Raw genomic sequence first — 13,964 nt, 5'->3', positions numbered from 1 at the left:
CTGAGTTTTATAAACTGGACTGGTTCGGTGCCTTTGCTGGCTGGGTCAGCGGCAAGCAGGCAGGAGGCTGAATTTCTCCAGCATGGGTTTTGCTAAGAATTTTCTGGGAAATATATATTTATTTATTTTTTCCTCTGGTTTGCTTGTGGATCTGCTCAGGTGACTGCGTGGTCATCTTTCCTTTAACACTGTAGTAAGCTATCAGAGCTAGTGATGATGCTGGAGGCAAAATAGAGTCTTGTTTCACATAGTCGATATCTTACCTACAGCTGACAAATAAAAGTACAGTGACAAAAGTCATCTGTGACACTTGTGGTGTATCCAGGGCGCGCATCGGCTGAGTTTGGAAATGCTATTTCCATGTGACTGTGAACACATGGACGCAGAGCAGGGCTGGTGGACGGAAAGTGCATGGGGGCTGAGCAGGGACGTCAGAATGGCTCTGGTGATTAAAACCAGGCTTTTTATTGAACACCATTAAAATAATAATAATAATAATAAAAAATTCCTAAATGTAATTTTCCTTCTCCTGTGAAAAATGCTGGTGAATTTAATGCACCTTAATTGTGAGAGCCTGGGAGCCCTGAAGGTTGGTGTTTCCAAAGTCCAAGCAGGTGCTGCACCTCCATCCTCCCCTGCGCTCCTCGGCCGTGCCCTAAAGGGAGCAAACTTAGTAGGGGAGAAGGTATTGAGCACATATTTCATTCCGGATGCTAATTCAATCCAGGGTGAACGTTTTATAGTTCTCATGCGGACAGCAGCGCGAGGAGATTTCTGAGTGTGCGGAATGGCCTGGAGCCGCAGTCAGCTGTAAATTAATATGACAAAGATCTCAACTTTCCCCTTCCCCAGGCCAGGTTTGCTTATTACTGGAAGGGGTTTGTGTGCACGTTCTGGCTGCCACGAGCTCGGCTGAAGTGATCAAACCCCGGTGTCTTTGTAGCCACCATCCCATCAGTATGAATTTAATAATTCTGGTTAGAGCTGGATTCAAAGCAAGGCCACAGAGGTGAAAGGGCAATTGCTAGTTCACTTAGCCACCTGTTTCCTTCCCTTTAGCTTATATTTAATTTGTATTGCTGAATACCTTTCCCTTCTGATATGCAGGGCTTTGAAAGTCCCTTCACCCGCCCCCAATGTGCAAACAGAGCCAGCATTTCTGGGGGTGCTTGGTTTTTTCCTGGGGTTGTAAGCATGCATTGGCCTTTATCTTTGGGAAAAGAAAATAAACTTTAAAAGCCATTTTCCTGTCCCCCTCCAACACACAGATGCACTTTTTAATTTTATCTAACGATTAGAGTGTATCATAAAAAGGGAAAAAATCAAAAGTGTTTGCAAAAATCCCCATCTCCTGCCCACGCGTCTCCAATCCTTATGTGCTATTTTATAACCGCAGTGTCCTGAACTGACAGAGGAAGCCGCGTGCCGCAGGACCGAGTGCTCCTGGCTGGTGCAAGGTATTTAAAAGACACGTAGATGTGGCACTTAGGGACGTGGTTTAGTGGGACTTGGCAGTTTGGTTTACAGTTGGACTCGATGATCTTAAAGGTCTTTTCCAACCTAAATGATTCTGTGAGGTCCTTGCGGGGCTCAAAGCTTCGCTCTGCGTTGGTGCAGCATCCCACCCGACGGGATCTTGTTTGGTGACACTGACTCCTTGGTGCTATCGCCGTGCGAACAGTAAATACCCATATGCAGCGTGGCATCAGATGCTGTTTCAAATTGCCTGGGATCTGGAGGTTTTCTTCTTTATTTCAGACTTGTGAAATGTGGTCAGTGTGTTGTAAGATAACCGGGAGTAATGACGTTACCAGCTGGCACGCAGCCCCCGCTGCGCAGGCAGCCTAACTTCGCAAGTTTAATAAAAAGTCAGGGAGATGGTTGTGTTGGACAAGGAGCTGAAAGCGGGATGAGAAGGGCTTTCCTCTTCTTCATGATGGTGTCTTATTGTACTCACATCTTCGGGATGCTTCAAAAAGGGCCATAAAAGCTGGGATGGTGTAGTATGTTGAGGTGCGGTCCAACCTTCAAGGTGAATTGCAGCAGGTAAACACTTACCTGTCATTTTTTATCACCCGGCAGCTGGAGCTCAGCGAAGAGCTCAGCTCCTTGGTAAACAGGGGCTGGCAGGACCCTGCCCCATGTTCGGCAGCAGTTTCTCAGGAATTAACAGCGGCTGCCCTTGGAAATATTTTTCTGCTTATTGCTTACCTGTAAGCGTGGCCAACTTCTCACAGCATTAATTTGCACTGAGCTAACAGATCGATGTTGATGTTGTATCAAAAAACACGTGGTACCTGAAGATGCTTGACCACCACAGGGAGAAATTAAAGCTGGAAGGGGTGGAAACAGTCCTGGCATGGACTGGAAACACTGGAAAATGTGAAGAGGGCTCTGCAAGTGTTGCTTTTTTCTTTTTTCATTTGCTTCCTAAGCCTTAAACTTATTCTATACAAAACCTAGAAATTTAAACACGTGAGAGAAAGAGTGATTAAGCTGGAGGCTGGTACATCAGGTTTTTGGTAGCAGCTGCCTGAAGCTCCCGCCTGGAAGCTACTGAACAGTCTAAGTGCCTTCATATATTCTTGGACTTTGAAGGTATCAGGGAGATCCTACTCTCAAAAAATGCCAGTAACAAAAATCTCCTTTGTTAAAACGTTTCCATCCTGGTGTTTCTGACCATCAGGCATTGCCTCCAACACAGCCTTAATGCAGCAGAGCATCAGGTTTGTTCTTAAATTTGTCCCACCTTAGGCTGATCTGTGGAGCTTGGTTTAATCACGTAGTTAAAACTGAGTGCCTTGCTGCGTTAGAGCCTAAAGACGGGCTGTTCCCTTTCTCTCCTTTCCTTCTGCTCAAGCAACGCTGCCAGGAGGTAGCTGGAGGTATGAGACCTGACTGCAACGTGCTGCAGGAAGGAAGCAGTTAGAAATGTGATTTTGGGGTTGTGAGCCCTGCTCTCCAAAGTGCTACTAAGTGATTTCTTACCTTTCCTTGTTTTCCATTTAATTTGTCCATATTGTTTACCTCTTAAACTCTGCTTAATATTTTTGCCCCCAAAATACTCCTTGCAAGATGTTTGTAGCTTATGTCCAGATGAGAGGGAGGTCTTCCAGGTCTGCTGGAGTCTCATGGGGTTGTCCCCTCTGGCTCCTTTTCCTTCTGGTCCCTCGCAGGTCCTCTCCACGCCCAAAGAGAGGACAGTTGGGGTACATCAGAGATGCACGAGCCTCTGCTTGTCTGCGAGCAGGGGATGGGGATTTTTTCCCCGTGCTTTGATCTGTGGTATGGCAGCGTAATCTGCTGCAGCTGTGGAGTCCAGGCCAGTTCAATATACACACTGAAATCTTGAAAATGGATTTGGAATTGTTAGCAGACTGAGAGAAATCCAGTGAATGTCAAGCTCCAGCAGATGTGGGGATCCCCATTTCCTCCCTTCCCCCCTCTGTCCTCCTGTGCTCCCTTGGACCCCAGGTCTCCTCTTAGTCCACTTCTCTCCTGGTGCTTCTCTGGATGCTCCTAGTCACAGTTGGAGAACTTAAACTGTGCGTTAGTGCGTAGGGCATAAACACGTCTGCATTCAGGTATTTTCAGCTACCAGTGTCTGAAATCTATATGTTTCACTGCGAACAGTTGCAGGTAGTCCACAGCAGCTACAAAAGGCTGAGCAAATTTTTCCTCTGCATCTGCTCCGTTCAGCCTCCGTGTTGCGGTTGTGCCGTTGGGGTGTTTGCAGGTTCTGCTACAGGGCTAGGAGTCTGTCTGGGTTGGAGAGGTGTTGCAGGTTGTCACTGCACGGGTGTCTGCCGTGCCTGCTGCAGGCGGTGGAGGCTCGTGCAGGTATCGGAGATGATCTGCCTGCGCGGGGGAGATTCCTAGCACAGGTGTTTAGTACAGTCTGCACTGCCTGCACGACCCAACAGTGGTTGGCTATTCTTGCTATATCAACTAGTGTATTAAAAAAAAAAAAAAGTCAATTCCACTCCCTACAGACGTTGTCTCACTTGATGTTATACGCTTATATAATAATTTGGCAGTTTCTACACATAGAAAGAAGTACACCATTTGTACTTTGAACTCTTTCTGTGTTTCAGAAAAGGCTGGGACCAGGGAATATTTCAATCAGAGGATCTGCTAGTTGTGCCTTTTTTTTGGTTCTTTTGGTGACCTTGTACTCTCCACCCTGTAGGTTCATAGCTCTCTGCTCCTGTCCCTTCTATTAAGGAGGATGCAAAACAAAGCTTCCCACCATTGAATGTATTGGTCATCATTAGCCAGTTCCTATATTTTTCAATTTGCATACTTAGTTGATATAAGCTGAGCTATTTGAAGATAGAAACCACGACCTCCCTGTTGTATAGGACTCTTGGTTTTTTGTGGTTCTTCTGGTTTTGTTTTTTTTTCCATGTTGCTCCATCTGCCTGGGGACAGCGGTGGTCTAGAGAAGCTGTGCAAAACTGCAAGGGAAGCTGTGTGGATCTCATCGTTGCACAACTTGAGACTGAGCCTAAAACTGAATGCATGATTGCTGGGCTTTCCGCAAGATAGCGTTTCTCAAACTAAGTTTGCATCTTCAAGAGAACAGAAGCCAACTTCCAAAACTGTCAGCAGGGGCTGAATAATTAGGGGAGGGTTTGTAAAACCAGAGTTCATCCGAGCGTGGAACAGTAAGGTATGTCAGAGGGGTACCCAGGGGTGCACAACTCCTCGCAGCAGGATTGATTAGCGAGCCACCACGGCTTGGTGGCCACGCTGGGTTTGGGGGATGTGGCTTCACAGCAGCCACAGGTACAGCCTCATGGGTCTGCAGTGAGGGTCTGTGCCACATTCATTCTCCTTTCGTGGTCCGCCTCAGCAGAGACGAAGCTACAGAGCACATAGATTTTCATGCACTACGTGCTCTTGTTTCTTGGTCCAACGTCATTTGAAAACTGGAAAACTCACATGCCAGTGTGGGTGTGGAAGTGGACTTGAAGACAGCAGCAGTGTCAAGACAACTTGAAACACCCCCTAATTATGAGAGTAGGAGTTTTCTGTGCTGAAAAACAGATTTGATATTAAGAGCTTTAAGTGACTTTCCTGTTGGAAAGTTCTATAGTAAACAAAATGTGATTAACTGCCTTAGTGACTCATTGCAGGAAAGATTTTGATTTTCAGTATGGTGCTTTTCTATCATATACTTGTTTTAATTATCCCTGCTGAATAATAGAGCTTGATAACAGCTTGGACAAGGTAGGAGGGCAGGTCATCAAGATAGCTGTCTTTTTTTAATATTCCAACATTCTTACACAGAGCCTTTCTTCGCGTCCATCCTGCCACTGACAGGGCTGCCGGCTGCAGCACATCCTGTGAGATGCTATCAATGTATCCTGTAACTTTAGAATAGGTTCGAGGGCTAGAGCGAGCTGCGGATGATTCAGGAGGAAGAGATGAAGCCGTGACTGTTGACAGCGACTCTGTCTTGTCCCTGCCTCCCCTGCTCTAGCCCTCGCAGAGTGACAGAGAAGAGAGCGATGGGATCTGCTGAATACTCGCTAGAGAGTAAAACTGCAGAGCAGCCGACAGTACCCACAGCTCTGCTTTCCCATCCCGTGAGTCTTGTATGGTAGCACTTTGCATCCATCGCGCTTTTACCTGTGCCTTTACGGACCAGGCTGTGCTTGGGGGTTTTTTGGTGGTGGTGCTGGTGAGGGGTGTCCCTTTCATGGTGATGCTGAGATGCAGACCTCCCAGGCCGGGGTATTTCTAGGTCTGAGCTCCTGGCGTGGACCCATCTCAGCTGTGCATGGAGCCACCCCCAGCCGTTCCCATTGCAACCTGCGTAAGATGACAGCATGTGCGAGGTTTGCAGGTGCCTGTTTTTTCTGAAGGCTGCTGGGAGGGCCAGTGCTCAGCCTTCAGCGTAGCTCTTGGGGAGTTGCACAGGTCTGAAGGCCAGCAGGGATGTGCAGGGTACCAGCATCCCACAGGCTGCCTGCCCTCCGGGGATGAAGTGTGCACCATGCTGCTTTGGTACCCTTCCTCGTTCCCGTGTTGTGCAGAGCCGCATCACATGCCACAGAAACCTTTGCCGCATTGCTCTCTTCCTTACCAATCACTTCTGTAGATAACGATGACTCTCTACTATATCTCCTTGTTCTTCCTTGCTGGTTACGATGGCGTCGATTTGCTGTGTTGCATCTGTAGTGCTTGCCTCTGAGGTGATGCTTTTGCTGCAGCTCATAGGTGATGCTGAGAGCTCGTGGGGCCTGTGCCGTCTATCCGGTGGTTTCTTCGTTGACCGCAGGATGGGATTGTGTAGAAATGACTCTGCCGGGGCGGGGGACACACCACGTGCTTTCATCTTGCTCCATGAGATGTGCCATGAGGAGTTTGGCCTTTTACTGCCTTAGCTCTACCAGGTTCTCTAGGTTTATTCTTGGCTAAAAATTACAGGACATAAATTGTCTGGATTTGCAGATTTAGAAAATGTGTAATAGTTTCTGTTTACTGTCCTCTTCAGTTAGCATTGGCATGAAAAATATTTCATTTTTTTTTATGACTTGGAAAAAAAAAGGAAAAATTATTTGGAACAGCAGATGGGTGAAATCTGCTTGAACTTAGCAAGGTGCATGATAGCAGGTACAATTTAAGGCTGTAAATAGTCCTCTTGAAGGCTGCTGGGGTCACCTCTATTCACAGAGACACACATGTCTGAACATCATCTGGCATAAGGCTCAGACCAAGAAAGGTGCCTATTTCCTATTAATTTACCTGCCAAATAAGCTGGTAACTATTTTTGTGGATCTTTGTTTACTTAACAAAGTCTATGTTGGGTTAAGCCCAAGGTCCAACTAACTTCTCATATTGTCTCTAACAGCCACTATTAACAGATGCTTGGGGAGGAATGTAAAACACAAAGTGATCTTCTGGGGCAGCTCCTGGCAGTCAAGTGGTTTCGGGACTTTCCGGAGAGGAGGTTGCGTTCAGAAGTTCCCCCGAGCCTGTCTTCTGGGAACGTCTAATTCCTTTTGAACGCATTTGTACTTTTGGCTCCCATAAAGTAAATGATTTGCTGTGTGGAAAAGTATGTCTTTTGTTCGTTTCTAAATCAGATACTTGATCCTTGCATCAGATTGCCTCTACGTCTTGTATCAGGAGAAACGGTCAATAATCGTTCCCGGTTGACCCTTTCCATGTCAATCAGGAGTTACTGGGCTCTGCTCTCTCCTCCTTTCCACGCCCGACAGCTCTGGGCTCAGACCTTGTACAGCTTTGGGAACCAGATATTTCTGCATATTTACTTATGAGATCTGGACAGTTTTGGGGGGTCTTTAACTGGAATTTGGAATCTTTCTTGAGCCCCAAACCTGTAAAACGTTAATGCTGCAAATGAAGATTTTCTTTTTAAATTATTACTATTTTCTTTTTTAGCAATTTGCATGAAACCAGTAGGCCAGGATGCCCCATAGTGCTGGAATCTCCTCCTCCTTTGAGCTCTCAGTTTTTAGCACTGAAAGGTCACTGGTCTCTCCTTGAAATCCTTTCCTACTGCAAATGCGAAGAAGCTTCAGGATGCTCCTGGTGTAGCTGGCCATGGGTCCTTACAGAAACTCCCTCTATTTTTCTACTAAGGCAGGCAGGAACATTATAATTAGTGCAATGTCAGAGGTAGGCAAATACCCCCTAATTGTATGCAGATGATAGAGGCTCAACCTTTTGACTAGTGAAGCTTTCCTCAATTTGGGATATTGTGATCCTAATCAGGGACCTTTCCCCGTACATCAAAGCCATCAGGCTGAACCTGCATACCTTCAGGCTGGCACAGCTTGATTGCAAGGCTTCCTGCTAGCAGGCTCATCCCTGGCCAGGTGTCTTTCCTGCTGTGGACGACTGATTCCTTTCTACTCTTCATCACTGCAGCAAAGAAATTTAATCCCAATATTACTGCCAGCCCTGGAATGGACCCACTGATTTGGAAATTTCACCCTCTTGTTGCCCTGAAATATCAATGCACAGCAACCTCTGATACCTGCTTATTTCATTGCCAACCTCTAACCTGAGGTGGAGCAGACCTGTCATTAGCGCATTCATCTGTGTTGAGATCTGTCAGCTTCCTTCCTCTTCTTCTCTTTTGTTTCTCTAATTACTTTGATTGCATCTCTATGTCCAGCTGAGGGCTGGTGAGGCTGCTGGGTCCCCATCCCAGTCTGTCACTATTTCCTTTTCAGAGGCAGCTTTGCAAGAGACAGACAATTGGGTCTGGATTTTAAAACTGTGCACGTGGCTGGGTTTAGGTCTGCAGTCTGTGATACAGAGATGTCCCAGTGGCAGAGCCTGATTTTTTCCTATTGCTTCTCGAAGCTCGGTGCCTCCTGCGTCATACCCAGCACTGCTTGAAGCTGATACTGGGAGCACTGGGCGGCTCACAGCTGCTCTGCAGAGATTCGGCTGTGGGTGAAGCATCTTGCAGCACCCTTTGAGTGACCTGGCATATTCCACAAGGATTTAGTGTCCACTTTTCAGTAAACAGGCAGTGGAAAGAGTCATGTTGGAGCTCTTGTTGCACTGTGCTCCCTTGGGGACGATGACTGGGCCTGGGGTGCAGATGTGGTGGGTTTCCAGGGGGTCATTCCAGCCTCTGTGCTTCCCTGCCGTTACAGGCTCTCCCTGTAGTTTAACCAGAGTATTAGGCATCTTGAGATAATACCTTGACGTACAAGATAAAGTAAAATAAATATTTGTGACAGTGGTTTTTCTCTTTTTTTTTTTTTTTTTTTTTCTTCCCAGGGGCTGATTAAAATTCGAGGAGATCGCTGCTGGAGAGAGTTAACTTGCATGGATTATCACTACGAGGTGAGCGATCTGCACATTAAAACTAATTCCTCTTGTCTGCTTTACTTTGGTATAAAAATGTTCTCTAAGTTTTTCTCTTCTGCCAGGCAGCTCTCCATGTTTTCTTCCCTTATTGTAGCCTTCTGTCTCAGGCAATGCAATCAATGTCCATGCGCCAGCTCGGTGATGCTGTTTTTCCCAACCACAGTCCTAAAGGACCAATTTCTCCCCTCCCCTCACCATCATAGACTGCTTGAGGAGCAAAGCTAAGCCCCGCTGAGAACTCCCTCTGTAAAAATGCTACAGGAGAGGAACAGAAAGGACTTTTCTGTAGCATTGTGCTGAATGCGTTCTGCTTACGCTTCCAAAACGCAGACATATGTGGACAGAAATAGAGCATCCCAGTGTTCTCCAAGATGCTGAGCACTAATCGTTGGCAATTCAGAATTATACGGTTTTATCTTTTTGACATCTGTTTCAGTGATTACACTGCATTCTGATTATAAACTGTGGTTTGTATTCTGGCTCTGAGTGTTGTCTCCTCTTTGATTACAGAGAGAGGGAGCTCAGCTTCCCCTCTCTTTTTACCTATAGTTTTGCATTTATGTTTTGTGTAAACTGTTAAAAAAGAAAGAAATTGCTGTGTATAGCGACACTGCTGGGAGCGTAGCCCTGGTTTAACGAAGGAAACGGTGCTGAAGCAATATTCCCTTTTCCAGATTAACATTGCAGCCAGTGAAAATGGCACGCTACGTTATAACACCTCTGCTCTATAATCCATATCCGTCTAACGAGCGGGTGAGCGCGCCGCATCTGTTAGCACGAGGCTGCAAAGTCTCAGCCTGGTGCTGTGCTTGTCCCATGTTGGTAAGAGCTGGGTACCTCTTCGTGCCACAGCCGTGCGATTATTTTCAGCCAGCCAAGCCTGAGCTGTCAGTCCCTGGAGATGCACCTTTGGGGTGACGTTCTCAGCGGACCTTCATCATGTCTGGAAACCATTTCCCCCTTCCAATTAAACCTGGCAGAGGCTGACTTCTCTGACCCGCAGAACATGTTCCAAGGTGTTGCCTATGAATTACTTTTTACGCGGTAGGCACGCTGAGTAGTGGAAACAGGGATGCTCCTACAGGACCTCTGTCTTTCCACCCTTGTGGGAAGAGAATTGCATGTGAGTGCCAGGGACTACGTTACCAGTCCTGTTACAGGATTGGGATTCCTCTCCCCAAAATAGGAGAAAAAAAAAGTAAATAAATCTATCAATTTCCCAAGTGCTGACACCTCTATTTTTCGCTCCTGTGACTGATTTAACTGGTTGCACATTTTGAAATGGAATTTTGCAGGTCCAGAAAGCTGTATCTGCCTTTTCAGCTTTAATGCTCCTTGTTTGTTGTTATCATTTACTTTTAATGGGGTTTCGCCCACTGACTGCAAGGGTGGCCCTTTACGAAGGCTGCTGCTGTTAGCTCCTGTTGGGCCATCGGTGTCCTGCTTCATTCTGAGGTAAGCTTTGGATGCCAAGACCCGTCAGTGCCATCGTTCTTAATCCTGAGCGCAAAGGTGGCTGCAATAATTGTCCTTCATTTTTGCTGAGCAGCACGAGGGCTCTGCTCCATGTGCTGCCGGGCACCTGGCAGCAGTCTGCGAAAAGCCAGCTCAAAGCGAGCCCCCCCTCCCAGAACCCCCGGCCAGCTCCGCTGGTGACCCCAGCCCACAACAGTCAGCCTGCAAAATCCCAAATATTTCAAATCAAAACCAGAATCAGTTCTGTAGCCCAGAAGGCTAATTAAGACCATTCCTGTCATATCCATAACGCAGGATCCCCAGCCCGAGCAAGTAATTGGGAACAGGGGCAGGGGGCAGATCGCATTATCAATATCAATTATTTTAATCTGCATGAAAGAAGCTGCAATAAAAGGAAAATGAAAGAGGCCAAACTTTGTCTACCAGTGATAACAGACAAAGAACTGCAATTCACCTGCTGATTTCAGCCAGCCAGAGGGAGGAAGAAAAGGGCGAAGCTGAAGATACCTCTGCAAGGGAGGGAGAGAGCTGGGAATCTGCTTGCAATTAGGATGATAAAACTAGGTATTGGACCAGCTCATAAGTGGACCTGGGCCAAATGTAGTCTGCTGTGATGTATGTTGGCCACCCCAGCTCTCCTGTTCCAGTCCTGAGCTGCAGTCCAAAATCTACATGGGCTTCTCTGCCAAGAGAATTAATGAAAACACATGGCCTCCATCTCTCGCGTGTTGAGCGCGCCCTGGACTATTTATTTGTAGTAGAACCAGCAGCTATGCTTGTGGAAAATAACATTTCCACTTTTGTCAGGAATCGTGTATAAAATAGTAAAATGTTGTTATGGCTTGGGTAATTAAACGGAGCATATTTTTCCTCCCTCTTTCCTTTCTAATGTGCAGGGCCTTAATCCCAGCCTTTATGGAGATCTGTTCCTCAACTGAAGACTCTCTGTTTAGGGGGCTTACGATCTGTGACGCTGTGTAATTTGGAGAGGGAAATGGCAGAACGCATGGTTTACATAGGAAAGGTATTTTCCTACCAGCCGAACGCTCCTCTGATCCCTGAGGAGTAGATGGGCTCCAGAGTAAGTGTGGAAGAGAAAGGCAGACACTGATGGAGATGAGAAGACTTTGCTATACCACCATACACATCCTGACACATGGAAACTGCCTGGAGGTTGGGATGAGGGGTGGGGGTAGAAACACGCAGAGGATTAATCATGGCTCTGGGTGCCAGGAGTCCCAAACTCTAATCGTAGCTTGGCAAGACAGCACGAACAGGGAATTTAACCTCCTTCTGGGTTAGTTTCTTTGCTAATGTGGCCAGAGGCTCCAAGGTAGATGCGTACGTTTGCACCCTGGTGTGCCTGCAGGTCGGGGCTCCTGCTGCCCGTGGTGCCCCGGAGCTTCGTGTGCGGTGGTGTCCACATTAGCGTGTGAAAACGGACATGGTGGTAACTGGCAGGTGAAGTCCTGTGGACTGATGTGCCATGGGCTTTATTTAGCATTTGCTGGGTTTGCCATCGTTCCACGGCAGTGGTTAGATGACTTTTTTCCCTATGAGAAGTCCCAGTAAAAGGGAGGCTTTTGCTTGGTGGAACCTGTTCCTGATGCAGTTAATGCGGAGAGAAGCTGCTTCTGGGTTTTAGGTCTGTTTGTCATCATGATTATTAAGCATTTATCTACTGTGTACACAATGGTTTACAAATATGCGTGCAGCGGTTTGCAGACTGGAGCTAGAATTCTGCTTCCACTGGAACGCATGGCACGGATCCCGCCGTGTTTGGTGGCATCCCGCCCGTTGGGCGAGACAGAGCAGCCTCGGGTCCCTGCTTGTGTGAGCGAGGAGACATGACTGAGCGTGTCCCCCTGTCCCTGCCTGTCCCTGCCCGCTCCGGAGGGCATCCTTCCCCCCCTGCAGAGTGCAACACCTCCCTCCCATAGCCAGGCTCCCATATGGACCAGGGAAAAAGTCTGCTATGGAAGGTTTTGTGCCACTTGAGGCCATTTCTGGAGCTTGCGCAGCTTGCAGGACATTGCCCGGGCATGGGCTGGAGCGGCTGTCTAACTGCCGTTAGTAGGTACCAGGAGTGCGAGCCAGGCACAGGATCAGGGAGCACCAGCCTGCTCCCCAGGGGCCTCTTACAACTCCCTCCTGTGCCAAGCTTTATCTGGCCCAGGCTTTGCTGATTCTGGGTGTGCTGCTTAGCTGGCACAAGCACAGTGTCTTAACATGCTCCAAATGGAGCAAAGCCTCTTGTGCAAGACCTGTATTTTAAAATCTCCCCACCAAACCTGCGGCCCCCCCGACCCTTGCGCTTACACTGCAGAGCACCTTGCGACCATATGTCTTGGCACGGGGCAGGTTTGAGTGGCACAGGCAGGAGATGAGCATTTCTGAACCGCAACCACTCCAAATGGAGCCCGTGGTTTTGGATGCTGGTGGTGGTCTTGGCAGAGCAGTTAAGCAGATAATCTTAGAGGTTTAGAAATGAGAAAGTCCTACGTGGTCACATCTATCGTGTCTCCCCGTATTTCGCTGCAGAAGTACTCCCTGTGGGATGCGATCCAGTGATGCGTTTTTATAATGGCTGCCAAAGTATTGTTGCTTTTTAATTACAGACAGATATCTTGTAAAATTCAGCCACCAACTGGTAGGAACAGCTGCCGAAGCAGCTGCTCGGCCAGGCGAGCGTGTGGAGGGGAGCCCCGCTGGGCGTCCCCCTCCTCTGCCGGCTTTGCACTGACACACTGCGCGGGAGCTGTTAAACACATCCGGGGGTCCCTCATGTCCCGGTGGCCTGTCCTCGGCTGGGCCAGTGCTGGGTGAAGCTCAGCAGAGGAGCGAGCCGTGGCACGCACCAGGCAAGGAACCTGTGGCCCTTCTGCTTGCGACTGGAACATCTCACATTTTATATTTTTAAGATAGCTTTTTTTAAGTGATGTTTTGAAGGGAATGCCTTTTGTCCAAGAGTTTCTCAGTGATTTGCATCCTTTGCTGCAGAAAGCTGGGCTGGGAAGGTAAACGTACTACTTGAGACAAAGATGAGGCAGAGGCATAAAGGGGAAGGAAAACAAAAATCCACTCCCGAAGCAACAAAATCTTTCTCAGCGTTGGAAGTAAGACCCCGGATTTGCTTCCTCACTGTGCAGTTATCTGTAGGTACTCGGGGTGGGTCGACTGCCACCAACCAGGAAAGTCTGAAGGACTTTGCTGAACCGGCCTCTGCTTAATAACTGAGTCACATTTTAGTTCTGAATTTGTCAGTGCTGCTGAGAACAGCTTTGTTCTTTACGTAAGAAGCTGTGCAGCCACAAAGGTCACTTCTTCTGATTTGTACAAATTGTCGCTAATTATTCTGTAACTGTTTTTCTTAAATAGAGGCTGTCAATCAGTGCTCCAGCTTCTGGCGTAGAGCAGCTCTCCGGTTCCTGGAGAAGCTCTCCGGAGCACAATGTCTTTTGTACCTAATTACAGGCCTGCTGACTGATAGCTGTGCTGATAAGGATGAGAAGGAAGCTCTAACTGCTCTTTAACTGCCTCTTGACTTCTTTTCTCCCTTCTTTTCACTGGTTTAGGCCTTGTTAGACTTTTCATCTAGCTTTTTTCAACCAATTATGAAACAAAAAGTA

The 13,964-nt window shown here is 47.6% G+C and overlaps 1 protein-coding gene across 4 annotated transcripts in view; it reads left to right on the top strand.

The window, feature by feature from the left end:
* The window catches only part of LMF1 (lipase maturation factor 1), a 204,601-nt gene that overhangs the window by 74,445 nt on the left and 116,192 nt on the right, over positions 1 to 13,964 (top strand). For all 4 annotated transcript variants that reach the window (XM_075767498.1, XM_075767496.1, XM_075767495.1 and 1 more), the window contains one exon: positions 8,770 to 8,835. In XM_075767498.1, coding sequence (XP_075623613.1) covers positions 8,770 to 8,835 — 66 coding nt within the window. The remainder of the gene's footprint in view (positions 1 to 8,769; positions 8,836 to 13,964) is intronic.

The sequence above is a fragment of the Balearica regulorum genome, chromosome 15 (assembly GCF_011004875.1).
Source record: "Balearica regulorum gibbericeps isolate bBalReg1 chromosome 15, bBalReg1.pri, whole genome shotgun sequence".
Classification (NCBI taxonomy): domain Eukaryota; kingdom Metazoa; phylum Chordata; class Aves; order Gruiformes; family Gruidae; genus Balearica; species Balearica regulorum.
Note: the sequence above shows the minus strand (reverse complement) of the source record. Positions and strands in the feature narration are given on the sequence as shown.